This window comes from Suncus etruscus, chromosome 8, assembly GCF_024139225.1.
Source record: "Suncus etruscus isolate mSunEtr1 chromosome 8, mSunEtr1.pri.cur, whole genome shotgun sequence".
Taxonomy (NCBI): Eukaryota; Metazoa; Chordata; class Mammalia; order Eulipotyphla; family Soricidae; genus Suncus; species Suncus etruscus.
Window position 1 is genome coordinate 36400042 of NC_064855.1, and position 24763 is coordinate 36424804.

At 38.3% G+C, this 24763-nt stretch overlaps 1 protein-coding gene across 1 annotated transcript in view; it reads right to left on the minus strand.

Annotated features, from left to right (window-relative positions):
- Positions 1-24763, minus strand: part of MICU2 (mitochondrial calcium uptake 2) — a 62237-nt gene that overhangs the window by 30762 nt on the left and 6712 nt on the right. Inside the window, exon 2 of the mRNA XM_049778263.1 lies at positions 18163-18307. Coding sequence (XP_049634220.1) covers positions 18163-18307 — 145 coding nt within the window. The remainder of the gene's footprint in view (positions 1-18162; positions 18308-24763) is intronic.

Sequence of the window (24763 nt, forward strand, 5' to 3'; positions counted from 1 at the left end):
GATGGATTATGCTCAAGGTATGAAGAGCTGAAGGAAAAACTGATTTAAGAAAAGAATCTTGGGGCCGGGAAGGTGGCACTAGAGGTAAGGTGTCTGCCTTACAAGCGCTAGCCAAGGAATGGACCGCGGTTCGATCCCCCGGTGTCCCATATGGTCCCCCCAAGCCAGGGGCGATTTCTGAGCACATTGCCAGGAGTAACCCCTGAGCGTCAAACAGGTGTGGCCCAAAAACCAAAAAAAAAAAAAAAAGAATCTTAAAAACCAAGTAGAAATGAATGTATTAGAATAGGAAATGTGTGTCATAGAAACTAGAAAAAAGTTTCAAGGGGAAGATGTAGATGCAGGTAAATACTGCTGATAGTTCAATGAAAAAGCAGAGAAAATTCACAGTAGACAAATGAGAGAGAAAATTAGATTGTGGGACACTGAAGAATGGTCTATGAAGAACAAAATTTGGATAGGTGAAATACAGCTAAGAGCAAATTAGAAAGAACTGATCTTACTAAGATTTGTTAAGATTGTAAAGTTATGAGACTAAGCTTTAGAGAATGATAGAAAGAAAAAAAAACAATGATTTAGAGGAGATAGTGGAGGAACTAATGTTAGCGGGACAAAGAGGGCCACTGTGAGAGACTTAATTTAGAAGCATAAAATGCTTTGTCAATTCTAGATAAAGTTAAAGAATATGAATTTAGTGGTTCGAATTTGCATCAGCATTTGATTTTTCCCACAGTTCTAAATGGACTTGATTCAATTAAGAAGAGGGAAATATTTGAATATAAATATTATGAAATAAAAAATGGCAATTCCTGGGCCAGAGAGATAGCACAGTGGTAAGGCGTTTGTCTTGCAAGCAGCCGTTCCAGGATGAATGGCAGTTGGAACCCTGGCATTCCATATGGTCCCCTGTGCCTGCAAGGAGCAATTTCTGAGCACAGAGCCAGAAGAAATAATCCCCGAGCACCGCTAGGTGTGACCCAAAAACCAAAAACCGAAAAAAAAAAGATTAATTCCTGTAGCTATAAAAAAAGAAGATGTAGATGGAACTTAGATCTTGGGAATAACTAAGGAGTTTTTATGAGGTCATTAATAGGGATACTGGGCATTAGAAGGTGGGCAATGGAAATTTTTAACATACTGTTCATAGACAATGAGATTCTATTTGAGTTTCAAAACTGGAACGATTTCTGCTAGTACACACTGGATATAAACAAAAGTGAGTATCCTTGGAACTGAAGAGTATTGAAGAATTTTTTTGTAATTTTTGGGCCACACCAGGTGACGCTCAGGGGTTACTTCTGGTTATTCACTCAGAAATCACTCCTGGCTCAGGGGACCATATGGGATGCCAGGGATAGAACCAAGGTCTGTCTTGGATCGGCAGTGTGCAAGGCTAACACCCTGCCACTGTGCTATCGCTCCGGCCCCAAGTACTGAAGAATCATAAAACTAGTTTAGTAGAGAAAATTATCTTTTAGAATTTAATAGAAAAGAACTTAAAGTGACCTGATGCTTTAGTTATACAATATACTGCTCAAAGGGAAACATTTCTAGGGTTTTGAAATACACAATGAAAATGACACTGACTTCACCTCAATCCAGCATAGCATAGCATAAAAAATAAGCAGCCAGCATTCATTTTAAAGATGCACAGAGATGGTTTAATTTACTATTAATAAAATGTGTTACTTGTAAAAATTCCAGGAAGGAAATACCTGATAAAAATGTGTCTAATAAATCTCAGATTGTTTTATTTTTTTCTGTTTATACACGAAGAGCATGGGTCACCTCGCTGTCTCTGTAATTCCTTGTTTTGCTTCTCATCTTGATACACAGGAATGCAATCAAGATTATCTTTCTTATCCACGATGAAAAATGAGGGTAAAGTACATTTTATTATTTGACCTGCAAGATGACCAAATTCTTGATTTAGCTAAATGCCATTTGACAGTTTAATTACATTCCAATGAATAATAAAAGTGGAAACATTATAAGAACTAAATTGCTTAAATCAAGGGTTGCATAAAGTATAAATAATGAAAGAAAAAAGTTGCATAAACTTTGAAATTGATTAGAATAGTATGTGCATGTGCTTAAAACAAGGTAAAGGAAAATTATAAGAGGGAGATTCTTTTAAAAGATTTTATAATATTTTTTAATTGAGTCACCATGAGATAGTTACATAAAAGTTGTTCATGGTTGAGTTTCAGTCACCTGGTATATTTTTTAAGAGATATTTTTTTCTTTCAATAGATTAAGGCTAATATAATACCTTGAATTATTTGGGGGGGGGTGTTGGGCTACACCCAGTGACGCTCAGGGGTTACTCCTGGCTATGCACTCAGAAGTTGCTCCTAGCTTGGGGGACCATATAGGACACTAGGGGATCAAACCATGATCCATCCTAGGTTAGCAAGTGCAAGGCAAATGCCCTACCGCTGTGCTATCGCTCCAGCCCTTGAATTCTTCTAATTTACAAAGGACTTCTCAATATGTTCCTTCCTTTTCCTAACATGTCCCATTTTTCTACCTCTGAAACATGGGCAAGAATACAAATGTCTGACAATAATATGATTAAGTTTTGGGAAATATAATATGCAGCTTAGTTTTTTTTTGTTTTGTTTTTTTGTTTTTGGGCCATACCCGGCAGTGCTCAGGGGTTACTCCTGGCTGTCTGCTCAGAAATAGCTCCTGGCAGGCACGGGGGACCATATGGGACACCAGGATTCGAACCAACCACCTTTGGTCCTGGATCGGCTGCCTGCAAGGCAAACGCCGCTGTGCCATCTCTCCGGGCCCACAGCTTAGTTTTTATAACAATGTTGTATTATAAAACTGAAAGTTACTAAAAGTGCTTATCATTTTTTCTGGTTAATATCTTTATTTAAGCACCATGATTACACATGGTGTAACATGGTGTAATGTGTTTGTAGTTGTGTTTCAGTTATAAAAAAGAACACCCCCTTCACCACTGCAACATTCCCAACACCAATGACTCCCCATCTCCTTCCTCTTCTACCCCCATCTCCTGCCTGTATTCAAGACAGGTATTCTATTACTCTCATTCACTATCATTGTCATGATAGTTATTTCTCTAACTGAACTCACCACTCTTTGTAGTAAGCTTCATATTGTGGGCCAGTCGTTCCATCCCTCATACCCTTATCTCCATTGTCTCTGGGAATTATTACAATGATGTCTTTTATTTTTCTTTAATCCCATAGATGAGTGAGACTATTCTAAATAGAGAGACTATTCTCTCTCCTCTAACTTATATCACAGCATAATAGTTTCCATGTCCATCATGTATAGGAAAATTTCCTGACTTCATTTTTCCTGATGATTGCACAGTATTCCATTGTGTATATGTACCACCGTTTCTTTAGCCACTCATCTGTTGTCGAGCATTTGGATCGTTTCCAGATTCTGGTTATTGTAAATAGTGTATAGCAGACATTTTTTCTCTGTCTCTGTCTCTCTCACACACATATACACACAAACACAAAATCTTCTTTTTAGACACTGTGGATTGCAATACTGTTACTAAAGGAATATCTTCTTTACCTTTACTTCCTTTCGGCACCCCGTTCATATTCAGAGAAAATGCGTTTTTCCAGCTATCATAGTCACAGTGGTCCCTTCTCTGCCTAACTGTACTCCCCACTCTTTGGGGCAAGCTCTCCAGCATAGACTGGTCTAGTGGTCCTCATCTCAAGTGTCTTTCAGCACATAACCATGTTACATTTTAAAAAAATTCAACAAATGTAGGCACATTTGTATGATCACTATGACATTCTATGAAGAAGGAGATGCTTTAATGAAAGTGAGAACAAAAAGCAAAATTGATGCAGTAAAAGAAAATAATTGATAAGAAAACAAAAATAACCACAGAATTAGGTCAAAGTAAACATTAATACACATTACTTTCAAATATACTTTATGTTAACATTTTAGCTGATCAAATTTTTTAACTTTATTTGAGGGATCTTAGAAATAGCACAGGGGTTAAGGATGCTTGCCTTGTGGGCAGCAGATCCCAGTTCAATCCCCATGGTTACCGCAGATGGTCACTCCAGCACTGGAAGGAATGATCCTTGAGTACAGAGCCAACAGTAAGAGACCTGAGCACCACTGGATGGAACCCACGAACAACTCCACAAATTTAAAATTTCCATTTGAAAGCCTAACATAAAACAATTGAGTGTAAAATATAGTATAGGATACTGAGATATTTATGATAACCATTAGATGCTTGGCTAAAAATATTTCTAAAGGATTATTATTTTGCATTTTTCTCATACCATCATCATCTATTTTATATCTTTTAGAAATCAAACTTTCAAAAAAAAATACCCCAGCAATTGATACTATAATTCTCCCTTTAATTTCCCTATAAGCAAAACATGTATTCCAACATTTATAGTCATCTCCCTGAACTTAATATAGATTTCATAGACCAGGGGCCTCAAACTCAATTTACCTGGGGGCCGCAGGAGGCAAAGTCGGGGTGAGGTAGGGCCACATAAGGGATTTCGCTTACCGAATATTTGCAATAAAAAATCGCATTAGTAAGAAAAAAAATTGCATTAAACATTTGCATATCCTGATCAGAACTGCTCAGGGTATGCGAATGTTTAATGCAATTTTTTTCTTACTAATGCAATTTTTATTGCGATTATTCGGTAAGCGAATAATCGCGAATACTGTGATATTTGAAGGCCAGCCACGGGCCACAAAATGTTGTACAGAGGGCCAAAACGGCCCGGGCCGTGAGTTTGAGACCCCTGCCATAGACTGAAACAATAGTACAGTGGATACAGTGCTTTCCTTGCATGTGGCGAGGTTTGATCCCTGCCATCCCATTTGATCCCACAAGTGATCACTGAGCCATGAGCATAGAGCCAGGAGTAAGCCCGGAATACTGTTGAGTATGCCCCCAAATAAGTAGATTTTTTTAAGACAACTTTTATATAATAATTACTTCAAATGAATTAGAAAATTATGGATTCTTGCCATGTGTTTGGGTACAACAAACACGTAAAAGCCACTGCTTTGCTCCTTGCCTGGTTTCTTGCTTTTCTGCATGAGGCAGCCAATAAAGGCCCCAGCAGACATAATCTCTTCAGGGACCAGCACAAGCCAAGAAAAGCTCCAGCAGATATAATCTCTCAGGGTTCTACACAAGGTAGGCTGACTTCACCCATGAAAGGTGGAGGCTGATTCCTACCGTGTTTGGGCACAAAAAAAGAGGTAAAAAGCCACTATTTTGCTCCCTGCCTGGTTTCCTGCTTTTCTACATGAGGCAGCCTAGAAAGGCCCCCCCCCCCCCCCCCCCCCCGCAAACATAATCTCATCATGGCCCAGCACAAGCCAAGAAAGAACTCTGTGGAAATAATCTCTTCAGGAAGAGGTAGGCTGACTCTGTCCACAAAGGGTGGAGGCTTTTTCCTACCACATGTTTGGACACAAGACATAAAAGGCTACTTACTGCCTTGCTGCCTGCCTGAGGGGTATGTGCTTTTTCCAATCCAAGCATTTTGATTGTATCTTTTTCCCAGTATGGCCATCTTATTGTTCTTTTGATTCAGGTGACAATATGCAGTTTATGCGGGTGCTGGAGATCCCCATCATATTTTCATAATCTTCGTTTTTTTTTTTTTTTTTTTTTTGTGGTTTTTAGGTCATACCCGGCAGTGCTCAGGGGTTATTTCTGGCTCCATGCTCAGAAATTGCTCCTGGCAGGCACGGGGGACCATACGGGACGCCAGGATTTGAACCGATGACCTCCTGCATGAAAGGCAAATACCTTATCTCCATGCTATCTCTCCGGCCCCTTTTCATGATCTTCTGATGAAGGTTGAAACACTTTATCAGGAATTCTTGACTTGGTAAATTTGTGTCAAATTCAACCATAACATATGAGTGATTCCATCCCTTTGCTTACAGCCTTTGGTGGGCCTGGGATCCTCTTCAGTACTGAGCACAAGATCCTGGTCATGGCTGCAGTTGGCTCTCTGAGGCAGAGACTTGGGAAACAGAGCCCGGGAAGTCAGCAACAGGCAAGGCCCCTTCTAGTGAGAGGAGCAGTGAAGCCTGGAACCACCCATTCCCCGACCTGGCCCTGAACCCACGTCTCCTCTGCCCAGCCTGACGGTCCTGCCCACTAGCTCCCAGCGCAAATATTATTTTCAGTGGAGATAAACTAAAAGTCTTTCCTCTAAAATCTTGTACAAAGCCGTCCACTTTCACCATTCCAATTAAACACTGTGCTGGAAGTTCTTGCCAAAGTAATTAGGCAAGAAAAATATATCAAGGGTATCCAGATAGGAAAAAAATAAATCAATGTTTGCTAATGACATGATACTATATTTATTAAAGATGCTACCAAAAAGCTCTAGAATATTCATACAGTAAAGTGGCATGCTACAAAATTTACATGCCAAAATCAATGTCTTTCTTGTACACCAATAGTGATAGAGAAGAAATGGACATTAAAAAAAAAGCAATCTCATTCACACAAACTCATATATCTTGAAGTTAACTAAAGAGGTGAAGGACCTATACAAAGAAAACTACAAACTCTACTTCAAGAAATAAAAGAGGACAAACGAAAATGGAGCACGCAACCTCTCATGGATAGGATTAACATAATTAAATGTCAATACTCTCCAAACAAGTGGAAGTAGAGAAAGGCTCACTCTCCAAACAAGTGGAAGTAGAGAAAAACAGATGGGACTATTTTAAGCTGAGAAACTTCTGCATCACAAAGGAAATAGTGCCTAAGATACAAAAAGCCATCCACAGAATGGGAGAAACTATTTTTCACCCAATACCCATCAGACAAGGGGCTAATATCCAAAATATACAAAGTGCTGACAGAACTTAATAAGAACAAAACATATAACCCATCAAATAATGGAGAGAAGAAATTAACAGACACTTCCTCAAAGAAGAAATATAAATGGCCAAAAGAACATGAAAAAATGCTCCACATCACTAATCATCAGGACGATGCAAATCAAAACAACAATGAGGTAACATCTTACACCACAGAGACTGGCATACATCACAAAGAACAAGAACAATAAATGCTGGCGGGGATGTGGAGAGAAAGCAACTCTTATTTAGTGCTGGTGGGAATGCCCTCTAGTACAGCCTTTATGGAAAACAATATGGAGATTTCTCGAAAAACTGGAAATTGAGCTCCCATATGATCTAGCTATTCCATTCCTAGGGATATACCCTAGGAACATAAAAATGCAATACAAAAATCCCTCCCTCATACCTATATTCATTGCAGCGCTATTTACAATAGCCAGACGCTGGAAACTACCAAGAAGCCCTTCAACAGATAAATGGCTAAAGAAATTATGGTACATATACACAATGGAATATTATACAGCCATCAGGAGAGATGAAGTCATGAAAATTTTGTATACATGGATGTACATGGAATCTATTATGTTGAGTGAAATAAGTCAGAGGGTGAGAGATAAATACAGAATAGTCTAACTCATCTATAGATTTTAAGAAAAATTATAGACATTATTGTAATAAGGTCCAGAGACACCAGAGTTAAGGGATGGAAGGGCCGGAAAGACTGGCTCACAATTTGAAGTTCACTACAAAGAGTGGTGAACACTGTTAGGAAAATAACTACACTAACAGCTAGCATGACAATGTTAAAGAATGAGAGGAGTAGAATGCCTGTCACGAATACAGGCAGGGGTAAGGGAGGAGGGGGGCATTAGTGGTGGGAATGTTGCACTGAAGGGGGGTATTCTGTTTATGACTGAAAACCCACTACAAACATGGTCATAATCATGGTGCTTAAATATTTATAATAAAAAAAAAGTTAAAAAAAAGGCTTTTAGTTTTTTTCCTCATTCAGTATGTTTGCAATGGATTTTGGCTATATTGAGGAAAAGTCCCTTCAATTCCCATTTTGTTTCTCAAATGCTAGAACTTCTCAAATGTTTTCTCTGAATCTATTGATATATATTTTTTCTTTTATTGATATGGCATATTATATTGATTGACTTGTAATTGGTCACATTTATGGCTTTTTGATGAATTGTTGAATTCTAGATACATTATTATTGGTAGAATAATTTGAATAATTGAATATTGAATCAAATAATTGAATTGTCCGATGAATTGTTGAATTGTTATTTTATTAAGGATCTTTACATTTGTTTTCTTCAAAAATACTGGCTTGTTTCTCTCTTTTTTATGTAGTGTCTGTTTTTGTATCTGGGGCTGTTATTCAAAGAAACTGTTTGGAAGTATTCTTCAATTTCTTGGAAGAGCCTGAAAAGTATTGGCAGTAGGTGCTCTTTAAAGGTTTGAAAGAATTCATTAGTGGATTCCTGTGGGCCTGGACCTGTAATTCTATCTTGAGTATTTTCTCTCTATATATTTATCATTCTTTTGAATGAATTCCATCTTATTTTATATGAGTTGCCTGTTGAAATTTTCATTTTGTGAATCTGTTTTTTTTTCTTTCCAGTAGGTGACGCTGTGGCTTTATTGTAGTTCCCTTTTGTTTATAAGGCTGAGGTGGAGAGCAGAAAGACAATGTGGAGACACACACACACACACAACCTAATGGATTGTGCTGCTAGTGGGGTTTTAGTGGGCCTGAGCCAACCCAAAGGCAGAGTTCTGTGCAGACCCTCGACCTCCCTGGCCAACCAGATTCTCTATTCATTCCCTAAGCCTATATTCCCAGGATCTATCTCCTGGCAAAAGTCAGATTCAGACCTCTTAAATTCCCTGGAGGTCTGAGAGGAGGGTACTCAGCTGTTCCAGCTGCCCCTAGTCTAAATCCCCAGGATTCACTGTTTGGTCCCACAGCTCAAGATTCTGCCTGCAGTGGTATATTTCACTTCCATCTGGAAGTTCACATACGTCCATTCATTTAAAATATTCTGTATTTAAAGCGAGTTTCTCAGGGACAACATAGAGAGAAAACATCTGTATTTCTAAAGTAGTTTTTTTTTTATATAACTGGGTAAATAGCTATTATATCCCTGTTCTTGATTTCCATTGTATTTATCATTCTTAGTTTTGCTTCCATTTTTCTTTTTTTTTTCTTTTTTAATTTTTTTTATTTATTTAAACACCTTAATTACATACATGATTGTGTTTGGGTTTCAGTCATGTAAAGAACACCACCCATCACCAGTGCAACATTCCCATCACCAATGTCCCAAGTCTCCCTTCTCCCCACCCGACCCCCGCCTGTACTCTAGACAGGCTCTCCATTTTCCTCATACATTCTCGTTATTAGGACAGTTCAAAATGTAGTTATTTCCCTAACTAAACTCATCACTCTTTGTGGTGTGCTTCCATTTTTCAAGTTTTTTTTTTTTGGTTTTAAGTATTTTCTATAATTAGACTTTTCTTTCATTTGATATAAAAATTGTATTCCTTAAAAAATTTACAAGAATTGAAATCCACTTTTAAATAACACTTTATTGCTTTAGCTATGGTAGATATCTTACAACAGGAGAATTCCTAATTTTTTCATTCCTTTTCTTGTTCTATAACTGTCATGCATTTCACTTATGTTTAACTTTTAGTCAACCAATATATTGATATGATTATTATTATGACTAACTGTTTTATATTAAATTTATAAATAAAAATAATAACTTTATTAATACTTTTTTTGTAATGTCAGGGAAGATTTTATTGATCCCGAAACTGTTTAAAATTAAAAATAATTCTGTGTACTTAAAAGGCAGGGGAGCTATAAATGTGGAAGAGCTCTTATCTTCATAATTTTTATCTATGTTACAATGAACATTATTCAAATCTAATGAACAAAACTTTCTAAGTATATCTAAATAATAAAAATATCATACAGAACAACTATCCAAAATTCTGAGAAGTCATTCACTGGTGGGGGGAATGCCCTCTAGTTCAGCCTTTCTGGAAAACAATATGAAAATTCTTCAAAAAACTGGAAATTGAGCTCCCACATGATACAACTCAGATACGCCCAGAAACACAAAAACAGGACACAAAACTGCCTTATGTATGACTATATTCACTGCAGTGCTGTTTATAATAGCCAGAATCTGGAAACAACCCAGATGCCTGACAACAGATGAGTGGCTAAAGAAACTGTATAAACACAATGAAATACTATGCAGCCATCAGGAAACATGAAGTCATTAAATTTTCCTATATATGGATGGACATCGAAACTATTGTTGAGTGAAATAAGTCAGAGGAAGAAAGATAGACACAGAATAGTCTCAATCATCTGTGGGATTTAAGAAAAATAAAAGACAGCATTGTAATACACAGAGACAATAGAGATGAGGGCTGGAAGGACCAGCCCAAGATATGAAGCTAACAACAAAGAGTGGTAAGTGCAATTAGAAAAATAACTACACTAACTAGTATCATGACAATGGCAGGAGGTGGGTGAAGAGAAAAATGGGGGGCATTGGTGGTGAGAAGGTTGCACTGGTGAAGGGGGTGTTTTTTTATGACTGAAACCAAACTACAATAATTTTTGTAACCACAGTGCTTAAATAATTATAAAAAAAAAAAAAAGAGAGAGAGAGCAGCAGTAGGGCATTTGCCTTGCATGTGGCTGACCCAGGACGAATGCAGGTTCAATCTCCAGCATCCCATATGGTCCCTTGAGCCAGAAGTAATTTCTGAGTGCAGAGCCAGGAGTAACCCCTGAGAGCTGCCAGATGTGGCCTAAAAACCAACGAACCAACCGAACAACACACACACAAAACACACACACACACACACACACACACACAAAATCCAAAGAAAATTGTGCACAGCAAGGAGGAACAAACCACAAAATACTGAGAAGTATTTTCTAAAAATGAAAATATATTTTATAAAGGATGGGGACCCTTCAAGTAAATATAGAAGAGATTTCTATATTAGGTAAAAAAAATCACAGAAAACAGTAAATTATGTGTCAGGGTTCTCTAGAGGAAACAGAACCAGAACAAGTATCATGTATTAGATTAAGAGGATATAGAATGCTCACTGGTGTGTATTTCTTTCTTTCTTTCTTTTTTTTTTTTTTGGTTTTTGGGTCACATCTGGCAGTGCTCAGGGGTTGCTCCTGGCTCTACGCTCAGCAATTGCTCCTGGCAGGCTTGGGGGATCATATGGGATGCTGGGATTCGAACCACTGTCCTGCATGCAAGGCAAATGCCCTACCTCCATGCTATCTCTCCTTTCAAATCTATAACATGCACTCTATTTTCTTCTTGTTTGCATGCTTTCTTGAAGAGATGACATAAAATTCTTATGCTAGTTTCTCTTCAAGTAAGATTTCCTACTTCTCACTCCGTTCTGATCAGCTTTAATATCTTTAACTTTTGAGTTTGAATATGCTATATCTGACTATTGACTTTGGGATATTTATTTGCTTGACGGTCTATTGCAAGCTTCCTGAATTCATGGTTACTGGTGCTTAACAACCTTACAAATTCTGTCATAAATATTTCATGTACTTCTGTTTCTAATGGTTTCTTTTCCTTTTTTATTACCATATTGTGCATGTTACACTATTTTTTTTTATTTACTGTTTTTTGGACCATATCCTACTATGCTCAGAGCTTACTCTTGGCTCTGAATCAGGATATCCTCCTGAATCACTCTTTCTGGAGCTCAGTGGACCACTTAGGGTTCCAAAAATTAAAGCTGGGTTGTCTGCATTCATAACAAGTGCATTACTCCTTTTGTCATCTCTCCAGCCATGAATGTTACACTCTTTAAATTGCTTGACAGTTTTTTTTTATTATTTCTTTTTTCATAGTCATTTTTTCTTTTTAGTTTGGGAAGTTTATGTTATCTTTTTAGTTTGAAAAGTATATACTGAAATATGTTCAGATATCACTCCTGCTTAGGCTTGGGGGACAGACCATATGAGGTGCTGGGGGTCGAACCTAGATCAGCTAGGTGCAAGGCAAGCTGTACTATCACTCTAGCATTGATCTGTTTTTTTTTTTAAGTAAGACCTTTTTGCTTTTTGTAGCCCATATAATTTTTTTCACTGATAATCAAATATGATATATTAGGTAAAAATACGTAAGTAAATAGGTCTTTAATGTGAGGTCCTAGATTCACCTGGCTAGCATTTGATTATGTTTACATTTTGTAAACAAATGTTGAAGAGTAAAATATTTCTGGTGACACTATGATCATCTCCCATGTGTTTTTATTTATTTACAATTTTTTTGGGTCACACCCAGTGGTGCTTAGGGGTTGCTCCTGGCTCTGTGCTCAGAAATTATTCCTGGCAGGCTTGGGGGACCATATGGGATGCAGGGATTCAAAGTGAGGTCAATCCTGAGTTGGCCACATGCAAGGTAAATGCCTTACCACTGTGCTACCGCTCTGACTCCTATTTACAGATTTCTTAAATAAAGTATAAAATAGGCAGTTATTTTACATTTATTTGGTATACAGGAGTATATTTTTGGTATACAGAGGAGTCCTACTGATTCGATGTACAATGAGTCAAGGAAGAAAGTATTATATAATTCTACAACCAAGTCTCAGTTTATTTATTAGCCTGTTCATTTTTCTGAGCTAAGATCTTCACCAAAGCTTTCAGGTTCCCCCCACCCCACCATTTTTCCCCCTCTTTAAGAGACAGGCTAAGCCAGTGCTTCTCAATTATTTTCTGTCAGTTCCTTTAGGAAGAAAACATTTTTTGTGCCCCCTGTACGATTGTAAATAGTATCTTTATTAAAAAAAACTTTAACCTGCGAACCAAAAATAAATAAAATAATTTGAGCTGATTTTTTTTAATCACAGGTGATGCCTGGATTAATGGCTACAATGAGCACGTTTTGCAATGCATAGGCTTTTCAAAGCGAGGTTTGAAGCAGGACACAGCAGCTCTCAGCTCCAGAGACATACAGAGACATAAACACAGGGCTTAGCTTGTATGACAGTGTTTGCCAAGGTTAAGCACGCCCCTCTTTACAGATTTTAGTGTAAAATTTAGGGATACAGTTTCACTTCTGTGCAGCCCTTTAAGGAGACTGAAATGCTCTGGGAAAATTTCAAACTGGTGAATTCTGTCCTTCACGCAGGAAATCAGAGTTCCCTCAGATCCTCACCATTTAGACCAGGGGTCTCAAACTCGTGGCCCGCGGGCCGTTTGCAGCCCTCCATACAACATTTTGTGGCCTGCGGCTGGCCTTCAAATATCGCAGTATTCACGATTATTCGCTTACTGAATAATCCCAATAAAAATCGCATTAGTAAGAAAAAAATCGCATTAAACATTTGCATACCCTGAGCAGTTCTGTTCAGGGTATGCAAATGTTTAATGCAATTTTTTTTCTTACTAATGAGATTTTTTATTGTGAATATTCGTAAGCGAATAATCATGAATACTTTGCGCCTAGCGCAGACGTCATTTCCACTGCTCCTGCCCGCTGTCCCTTGCATTATTGGAGGCCTGAGGGAGAGAAGGGAAAGAAGTTTATTACAGAATTAGATTTTTTCATACCTTCATCATGACTTCATCAAAGCCTGCAATGAAGAGAAAGATTGATGACGAGCACAGACAATTTCAGGGAAAGTGGGAGACGCAGTATTTCTTTGTTGAGCACAGGGGCATCCCCACATGTCTTATTTGCTCAGAGAAAGTTGCAGTGCATAAGGAATACAACTTGAAATGCCATTATTCAACTAAACATGCTGAGGAATGTGCAAAATATCAAGGAAATGAGAGAGCCAAGTGGGTTGCCAGTCTTAAAGCATGTCTAATGAGGCAACAAGATTTCTTCAAGAAAGCAACCAAAGAGAATGTTGCATCAGTCAAAGCTAGTTACATGGTTAGTGAGATGATTGCTAAGGCAGGGAAACCATTCACAGAAGGAGAGTTTGTTAAAAAAAATGCATGTTACAGGCTGCAAGTATTATCTGTCTGGAAAAGAAAGATAAGATTAGCAAAATCAGCCTTTCTGCCAACACTGTGGCAGAGCACATTTCTGACATGTCAAATGACATTTATCATCAACTGTGTGAGAAAGCCAAATGTTTTGATGCATACTCAGTTGCTCCTGATGAGGGCACAGATATAATAGACACTGCACAGCTCACAATTTATGTCCGTGGTGTTGATTGCAATTTTGAATTGACAGAGGAGATGCTCACAATAATTCCAATGCATTGCCAGACCACTGGTAATGAGATATTTCAGCATCTGTGTGCTGCCATTGAGAATGCAGGTTTGCCATGGAAGAGGTTTGTTGGAATAATAACCGATGGAGCGCCATTGATGACAGGGAGAAAAAATGGACTGGTGGCACTTGTTCAAAAAAAAACGTGAAGAGGAGGGTGTAGAGAAGGCCATTGCTCTTCACTGCATTATCCCTCAGCAGGCCCTTTGCAGTAAATGCCTGCCTGCCGTGTGACAATGGGATGTCTGTTGTTGTGAAATGCGTCAACCAAATCAGATCCAGGGGCTTAAAGCACAGGAGGTTCCATGCTTTTTGAGAGTCAGAATATGGAGATGTGCTCTATTTCACTGAGGTATGTTGGCTCAGCAGGAGAAACATCCTGAAAAGATTTTTTGAGTTGTTAAAAGAAGTGAAAGCCTTCATGGAGAAGGATGGGAATGCTGTTTCTGAGCTGAGTGATCACAAATGGCTCATGGAACCCAAATACAATCATGTATGTAATAAAGTTGGTTAAACACACACACACACACACACACAAAAAAAAAAAAAACCCAAAGATTAAAATGCTTCAAAACTGGAAAAAAAAAAAACAACAAATGACTCATGGACTTAGCTTTTCTTGTTGACATCACACATAAGCTGAATGTACTAAACAAGATGTTACAAGGCACAGGGCAGCTTATCAGTGCTGTCTATGACAATGTGAGCGCATTCTCCATAAAACTTGTGTTATGGAAATCCCAGCTCTCTCAGACAAACCTTTGCCATTTCCCAGCATGCAAGGAACTTGTGGATGCAGGCATACCATTCAGTGGTGAGAAATATGTTGATGCTATTTTTAAGCTAGAGAAGGAATTTGATCACAGATTTGCAGACTTCAAAAAGCACAGAGCCACTTTCCAAATTTTTGTAGACCCCTTTTCCTTTGATGTGCAAGATGCCCCTCCTGTGCTTCAAATGGAGCTCAATGACCTGCAATGCAACTCTGATCTCAAAGCCAAGTTCAGGGAGATTAGTGGAAAAGCAGACATGCATGGGCAATTTTTGAGAGAATTGCCCCCCAGCTTCCCTGAGCTTTTCCGAATGTTCAAGAGCACCATGTGCCTTTTTGGGAACACATTTTTGTGTGAAAACTTATTCTCTACATTGAACTTCAATAAGTCAAAGTACAGGTCTAGACTTAATGATGACCATCTTCAAGCCATACTGAGAGTCTCAACTGCTTCCTCTCTAAAGCCAAATGTGGTTCAGATTTGTGAGAAGAAGCACTGTCAAGTCTCTGGCAGCAAGGAATAGGCAAAAGATGTCATGTTCAGAAGAAGTGTTCATGGTCTTCACTCAATGTTCTATTCATGTTCCGAAGAAATAATTAAAACTGTTAATAATGACGTTTGAGGACTTTTTTTTGGTGAAATCCCTTATGTAGCCCTGCCTCACCCCAACTAGCCCCCAGGTAAATTGAGTTTGAGACCCCTGATTTAGACCCAAAGTGATTTCCAAAGTATAAGACACACATATATGGATCTTTTATCACTAGATCTTCACAAGTTTTATTTCTTAATTTTTAGACTCAGAATCATTTACAGCTGCTGATAGCTGATGTTTAAGGCATACTCAGACCAGCCTGGTCCTGCCAATCCTGGAACTCTGAAGCACAGCTTCATGAAAAGCTGCAAATTAAAACAATCCAATACACACTCAGACCTGCACAAAGTTAGATAAGCCTCCTCCTCCACCCCCTCATGCGGGCTGAATGCCCAGCCCAGTTCAGTCTAGCCAGAGCCCCAGAGGAGCAATTCAACTACACCTCTCAGAGAATTCTAAGCATAAGAAATGATGAGGAAAGAAATGAAGCACTTCAACCTGTCAATAGGTAAATAAAAGTTCAGGGAGATACCCAATTACATATGACTTTTCAAATCTGCTGAAGAAGACTTTGGAATAATGATCTAATTAATGTTTGATGGTCTGTAAAAGACGCTTGAATAGAGAATCAATACACTTGAAGAGAGCTTTACAGAAAAAATGAACGAACTAATTCAACTAGAAGGAGCTACAGAATACATTAGAAGTCTTATAAATACAATGAGTTGAAAATCAAATTAGTAAACTCAAAGATACAATGTACAGCTATATCAGGAAAGGAGATGCAGCAGGAAAAAAGACCGAGAAAGAGAAGAAAATAATAAAATGTAAGAGATGTGATAAGACTAGGAGGAACAGCCTCAGAATTCTAGGATATCCAGAAATAGAATGTGGGAGAGAGGATGAAAGATCAGTTGAAGAAATAATAGATCAGAATTTTCACATCTAAAAGGATATGAATACTGATCCAAGAGTCCCAAAGAGTACCATCAGTGTAAACCCAAACAGAACAATACCAAGATACATTGTGTACAAAATAGCAAGAACCAAGGACACAGATTCCTTAAAGCAACAAGAGAAAAGGTAAAATAGTATATACAAGGAACCTCCCCACACAAAATTCAGAGATTTCTCAAATGAAACTCTACAAGAAGAAAATGGAATGAGATATACAATGTATTAATGAAAAAAGTTCAACCAAGAATCTTTTATCCACAAAATTATCACTGAAGAAGGGATTAAAAACATTCTGAAGGAAGTAGAGGAATAGTAGAGAGCAGCATGCTGCCTGGCACCACGTGTCTCATCTAGAGTGATCACTGAGCTCACAGCCAGGAGTAAGCTCTAAGCACTGCTGGGTATGGACCAAATCAAAAAATCTCCTTTCCCCCTAAAAAAAAAAAATCAAACAACAAAAAAAAACAACAAACAACCAGGTAAAACAGCAGCTGAGGACATTTATTACATCTAATCCTGTTCCGGCAAGGATATGGACTCAAATAAAACAAAGATCAAACAGCATAAGTGACCAAATTTCCCATTTTAGATTTTGTGGATGGAAAAGCATCATACAGTATAAGTTATTTTATTATATTTTTACTTTTATTATTTCCTAAATTATGTTTAATTTTATTTATTTTTTAATTTTTTCTTTATTTAAGCACCATGATTACATATATGATTGTAGTTGGGTTTCAGTCACAAAAAGAACTCCCTCTTCACCAGTGCAACCTTCCATCACCAAAGCCCCCCAGCTCTATCCTTTCCCCTCCCACTCCCTGCCTGTATTTGAGATAGGCATTCTACTTCTCTCACTCATTAACATTGTCATGATAGTGCAGTCATTTCTCTTCAACTAAACTCATCACTCTATGTGGTGAGCTTCACATTGAAAGCCAGTCCTTCTAGCCCTCATCTCTGTTGTCTCTGGGCATGATTACAATAATGGGTTGTTTCCTTATCTTAGTTATAGTAGTAGTAAAGTGCTGCAATGAACTACATAATTGTAACTATCTCCTTTTGAATTGTTTCACACTACTTTTTAAATGAAATATGCTGGCTACATCTAATTGTTAGATAAGAATAATTATTTACTTAGAGTAACTTTATAGGAATCAATGCACTGAATCAAAACGAACAAATATTTTCAATGCTTTGTTAGATTCATCAAACACCTGTCTGGGCCCTCTAAAGAAATTTTCCCTTGCATTCTTTTTTAAATCAAGATATTGATCCAGATTCATTATGTGGTCTTGCTAATTGTTCTAACCTAAGTTTCATTTTTGTGTGCCCAATTTAAAACATAAGTTTTTAGTCTTTGTGTGCCCAATTTAAAACATAAATGTTTAGTCTTACTAAAAGCTAACATCCTAGATGAATTCATTACTTGATTTTATAATATACTTGGTTACATTTAAAAACACCAAATTAAAAAAAAAACAAAACACCAAATTTCCTCTCTCTCTATAGGAAAACCATACAAAGCTAAGTATTTCTTAGATAAATACATGTAAGTTTCATGCAAATAAATGGTATAATGAAAGCAAAGCCAATTATAAAAGTGTTTTAGTTCTATGCTTACACTAAAAATATTCTTAAAACAACTCACGTTCCACTTGCTCAAACATCACTGAAAACAGGAAGTCTCGTGGTGTCATGTAATATTCTCCTTCATGTTCCAGTGAAGAAAACTGCATAAAGCGCTGTTTACGAAGAGATGGTTTCTTGATAACCTCTCCACAATCAACATTTTTCTAAAAGAAAAATATTGACAATTTAAGATATTTTTCATTAAATGTTGCCACCATTGCCACTTGTAAAATAATCTTTAAAGACTAAGTTCAGCCTATAGTTCTGTCTATCTTCAAACTTTTAAATAATTCATTTAACAAATATTTACTTGGCACTGCTTCAGGCATGGCTAAAATGGTGGAGCTAATATAAAGCATAACTTATGTTTCAGAAAGGGAGAATAGCAATAAATGTATAAAACAACATATAAGGAGAGAAGGCAAGGAGAAATACTATAAAGAAATATAAAACAAGTTAAGCAGTGTATGAGATAATCTTGTGACCATGGTCTAGAAGAAAATAGTGGCCACTGATATTTCCCAGGTAGTCTGGTCCTGGCTGATACTTCTGTGATCTTCTCAGAAAGGAAGGGTACAGACTCTCCTTTCTGCATGAACAACAGTAGCCCAACTACCACCTTCAACACCCTCTGACAGAAAGGGCCCAATTATACAACTGAAATCATATAATATCAGCAGCTAAAGCCTCTCACATAAGATTGGACTATAGGGCTGAAATCGCTGGGCATTTCCTTCTGAAATAAGGTGGCATCAAGCCCTCCTGCACCCACCCCACCAACGGAATTCCTGGAAGCTTCTGCCCACTGCCACCATCATCTTGGCAGAAAAAAGACCAGTTCTACAACCTTGCTCCTAAAAAAAAATAATAACCACTGATACTTCCCAGGTAGTCTATCTGAGAATTCTCAGAAAGGAATCCTTTTCTATATGAACAATACTATCAAAAATACCCTTTGATAAAAAAGGGCCCAGCCCTCTTATCCCACCCAATTTGCTTTAAATGTATAAATCCTGGACCATGGGGCTGTGCAACACTGCAAAGACTTTTAGTGTCTGCCCAGAATTTTTATTATAACTGTGATTTACCAAGTTGTTCATGATACTATCATGTCAGGCATTAAATGTTCAAAAACCAATCTCATCACCAGTGTCATCAATTTTCCACCCACAACCATAGTCTGCCTCTTTAGAGATAAAAATTTACTTCATATTTTTTGTTACAACACAAAGGTAAATAGAATTATCAAAACTTAAATCAAAAAGGGTCAGTTTGATATAATTATTCTAACTCTTCATGGTATTACTACAGTCAGTGTCTAAGAATTTATTGGGGGGCTGAAGTGGTGGCACAAGCGCTAAGGCGTCTCCCTTGCACGTGCTAGCCTCGGACAGACTGCAGTTCGATCCCCTGGTGTCCCATATGATCCCCAAAGCCAGAAGCAATTTCTGAGCGCATAGCCAAGAAGAACTCCTGAGCATCACTAGGTGTGGCCCAAAAACAAACAAAACAACAACAACAAATAAAGAATTTATTGGGCTGTAGTTTGTTACTAGTTAAACCTTCCATGTTACTGTTTAAGAGGTGTCACTTTCCATATTTTTTGTGATATTACTGAGCTAACACTACTATAAGATATTGAGGTATCCAGGATTTACAGCATTGAAACTAATTTGGTTGCTTGAATTTTTGATAAGGTTAAGTCAAAATACTGGGTGGTTTCTATTGGAGGGTGTAGGGGTTACGTTCGCCTGGTGTAGTTCATGTAGAAAGGAAAATCTGCCCCCTCCACCTTTCTGAGAATGCCAATGAGGTATCAGTCTGGACCAGGCCATGAAATGGAGCAAAGAAAGTCTCTTCAATGGTGTTAGGATAAAGGGATAGACACAAGTGATAAAGTAAAACTGAAACAGTATTTCACATAACTCACAAAAGTTAATTTGAAATGGATTCAAGACCTCAAGATTAGACCAGAATTCATAAAGCACATCAAATAAAACAGAATTCTCAAGAAAATGATCCTAAGAGATTTTGGGGAGGAGGGTTGGGACACACCAAGTGATGCTTAGGGGTTATTCTGGCTATGCACTCAGAAATTGCTTCTGGCAACTTCTAGAACCATAAAGAAAGAATCCATCCTAAGTTCCATCCTATCATCTGTGCAAATACCAAGATCTCTAGTTACAGAGGCCTGATTTTATCATCCACGACTGAACGGAAAGTTTCTAGACACCACAAAAGGACCTGGGGAGAGTAAAAGAGCAAGTATGGAGCCCCAAAGGTACACATAACAGCCCCAAAGGTACACATAATTGCTCATCTTCCCTTTATAAAAGAAACCAAGCCTTCTCAAGGTCAATTAATTTACTTGGGCAAACCAACCAAGTTGATAATATAAGCAGTGTCAAACATTATTCTGTACTCTGTACTAGCTCCTTTAATAAATGAAGAAAACAGAGAAGCTGGGTAGTCCATGATAGTTGTGGTTATATTTTTAAATTTTTCTCCTTTAGTTTATGGGCCACACCACCCAGCAGTAGATACTACCTTACAGGTAGATACTATTATTTTCCCTAATTTACAGATTAGTTAGTTGAAGGAAAAGGATAATATAACTTGGACTAGTGTCAGAGGTGGGATTTAAATCTAGGCATTTTGAGCCCGGAGAGATAGCACAGTGGCGTTTGCCTTGCAAGCAGCCAATCCAGGACCAAAGGCGGTTGGTTCGAATCCTGGTGTCCCATATGGTTCCCCGTGCCTGCCAGGAGCTATTTCTGAGCAGACAGCCAGGAGTAACCCCTGAGCATCTCCGGGTGTGATCCAAAAACAAAAAAACAAAGCAAAACAAATAAATCTAGGCATTTTAATTCTAGTTTCCTCAGCCATAATGGCTGAGGTACAGAAAGATAATTGTTCCAAAGACACATACCTAGGAAATGGCAATTAGAATTTGAATCTAGTTTTGTTTATTTGCTTTTCAGTGGATCAAACATTCCTGAAATTCATCTGGAACAATAAACACCCGCAAATAGGTAGAGCAACCCTTGGGAAGAACCTTGTACTTTTCTTTGCATTTAGTCCATTGATGTTGAGAGAGATAACTGTCATGGGATTTAGTATCATCTTTGTGTAGAAGTTTGGTGTACCTGTTGGTCTTTCTTTTCTTAAAGTAGACCTTTCAGTTTTTCTTTTAAGGGTTGTTTTTAGTCTGGAAAGTTTCTGAGCTGTTGTTGAAGCCATGCTTCCTTTCTTCAAACCTAAAAGTGAGTATAGCTAGGTGCAGTATTCTAGGTGAAAAGTTCATTTCGTTGAGTTTTGTGACTACATTCCACCACTGCCTTCTGGCCTTGAGGGTTTCTTGTGGCAGGTCTGCTTGAGTGTAATTTCCCCTTTTGATCTTACTGCTTTCAGTATTTTATCCCTATCTGTGGGATTCGTCATTGTGACTAGGATGTGTCTTCGGGTGTTTTCTTTGGGTTTCTTTAGCTGGTACTCTTCAGGCATGCAGAATTTGGTTGCATATAGTCTACTAGGATGTGTCTCGGGCGTTTTCTTTGGGTTTCTTTAGCTGGTACTCTTCAGACATGCAGGATTTGGTTGCATATAGTCTTTAGCACTGGGAGTTTTTCTGTAATGATGCCCTTGACTACAGATTCTTCCTGGGGATTTTCTTCCTGGGTCCCTTTGTGGGCAGAGTCATCCTACCTTTGTGTAAGGCCCTGGAAACTTTATGTTGGCTGGTATCTCTGTGGCTGCCACACACAGCAAACCAGAAATCAGGCAGAAAGCACAGGTGCAGTTCTGTATCGTGTCCCCTTTGTGCAACACAACTTTTTTTTTTTTTTTTTTTTTTTTTGTGGTTTTTGGGTCACACCCGGCAGTGCATTCCTGGCTCCAGGCTCAGAAATTGCTCCTGGCAGGCACGGGGGACCATATGGGGAGCCGGGATTTGAACCGATGACCTCCTGCATGAAAGGCAAATGCCTTACCTCCATGCTATCTCTCCAGCCCCGCAACACAACTTTTGATTTGAAAAAGGAATTTTCTTTATTCACTTTTGAAAGAAGCCACTTTCTGGAGTAGGCATTTTACAGTTGAAGATAAATGACTGTTTCCTGGTTTTAAGGAACTTAGTATACTATTTACTCACTCCCATGTGTTCCATCACAAAAGACTACTGGAATTCAAGAAGTTGTGCAGTGTGAAGGGCAAATCAGACAATGAAAAACACATAAAAATTTTTTTGGCCACATCTGGTGACACTCGGCTCTGCACTCAAATATCACTCCTGGCATGCTTGGGGAACCATACTAGATGCCAGGGATCATATCTGGGACAGGCTGCATGCAAGGCAAATGTCCTACCTGCTGTACTACTGCTCTATCCCAGGGGTCTGAAGCTCAATTTACCTGGGGGCCGCAGGAGGCAAAGTCTGGGTGAGGCAGGGCCGCATAAGGGATTTCGCTTACTAAATATTCACAATAAAAATCACATTAGTAAGGAAAAAAATCGCATTAAACATTTGCATACCCCAAATGGAACTGCTTGGTGTATGCGAATGTTTAATGCGATTTTTTTCTTACTAATGCGATTTTTATTGTGATTATTCAGCAAGCGAATAATCGTGAATACTGTGATATTTGAAGGCTGGCCGCGGGCCACAAAATGTTGTACAGAGGGCTGCAAATGGCCCGTGGGCCATGAGCTTGAGACCCCTGCTCTATCCCCAAGTGAAAATCTTTTAAAATAAAGATCCTTCTAAGGAAACCTGTTGAGTTGCAGATAAAGCTCAATAAGCAGATTCCATACTTTGCATACAGGAGGCCCACTTGTATTCTGGCATTGCACATGATCTGTGAATTGGGAGCTACTGGATGATCCTGAGCTTGGAGTTATCCCTAAACAAAGTGAGAAACTTCCTGCATAGTCATGCAGAATTTCATTGTTATCTAACAGAACTGTGATGGCTGGTCCCGACGTGAGCATGCCATTTGAAAACTTGTTTCCAGAAGCCAATGGGTAGCACAAACTCCAGCTGGGTCTGCTCCAGCTACTTTGGCATTCTCCCAGGCTTGCTCTTTCCCCAGCATGGCCCCACTCCCACCCCACCCCTTTGCCTTGGTTCACAGGAACCCATGCCTAAGCCGCTCCCATGTTTCTCCTTAAGAATTTTCAAATTAAATATATCTGCAGAAAGATTCTAAACATTTATGTTCAGAGAGTCTATGAAAAAAATTTGTGATATGTATAAGGCAACAATATGGAAAAAGCTGATTGTTTTGAGAATTCTTTTGATAGCTCACCACCTTAATGCTAAAGGATTTTTATCTTTTATTTTCCCAATTTTTACTGTGCCTGTGCAAATTAACAGCCACTCTGGGGATTTCTTTTACATCTGGTGGAAACAAAACAAAACGATATAAACCCTTCTCAAAAAAATTTTTGTTTAAACAGGAAGGGTGAAATTGTTAGGTCTCATTCTGCCTTTACCCAAAACAAAGGTGTTTCCCCATTTTCCTCTTTCCTTTTCACCTATACCTTTGATATGTACAAGTCAACCTGGATCTAACTCAATCTTCCCCTGCTAGTGAATTTTGTACTAGCTTAATAAAGAAAGGCCAGTTTGGCTTGGCAGGCAGAGAAACCATAAGTCAAGAAGCAAACTGACTCCATGATTCTCTCCTGGCTGGCTTGGTTTATTAATTCTTCATGGCTATCCTTCTTTAGACAAGTTCACCTGGGGTTGGAAATACAATGTAGTTGAATTTACAGTCAGCAAAGGACAAAAACAATGTAAAAGTGCGAAAACTACAAGCAGAAATGAAGAGTAGAGCAGATGATAATAAAAAAATAAAAAATAAAAGCTTTGAGTAGCAGCAGCAGAGGAAAAGATTGAGGGAAAAAAAAAACCTTCCAATATAAGATGGAGAAAACCACTAGAAAACAAGTGAAGATAAAAAATAATCTAAAAAGTAATGAATAGCATACCCGAGAGATGAGATCAAGTGGAACAATACAAGAATCTGAGTCCATGAAAAGCAGGATGGAAGTTTAATGAAGCAACAATAGTTAAAAAGATTATTGATAAGAATTTCTCAGGGCCGGTGAGGTGGTGCTAGAGGTAAGGTGTCTGCCTTGCAAGCGCTAGCCAAGGAAGGACAACAGTTCAATCCCCCGGCGTCCCATATGGTCCCCCCACGCCAGGGGTGATTTCTGAGCGCTTAGCCGGGAGTAACCCCTGAGCATCAAATGGGTGTGGCCTAAAAACAAAAACAAAAAAAAAGAATTTCTCAGAATTATGGAACACAGGGAAGAGACCCAAACAGAAAACTCCAAGACACATGAGAAAATGCAAAGCTGGATAGAATACTGAAAACAGTTAAAATCAAAGAAGGAACTTATATACAAATGAAAACCCATAATATTCACAGAAAACATATCAAAATGAGACTCTATGAGCCAGAAGAGAATGAAGGGCTATCATACAAAAACTCAATAATAATATGAACATGTCACCAAGAATAAGCTATCCAGTATCACTCAGATTTGAAGAAATAATACAGAACTTACCTTGCTCAGATAGGTGACAGTTTAGGGAATTCTAGCCTTGAAACAAGTTT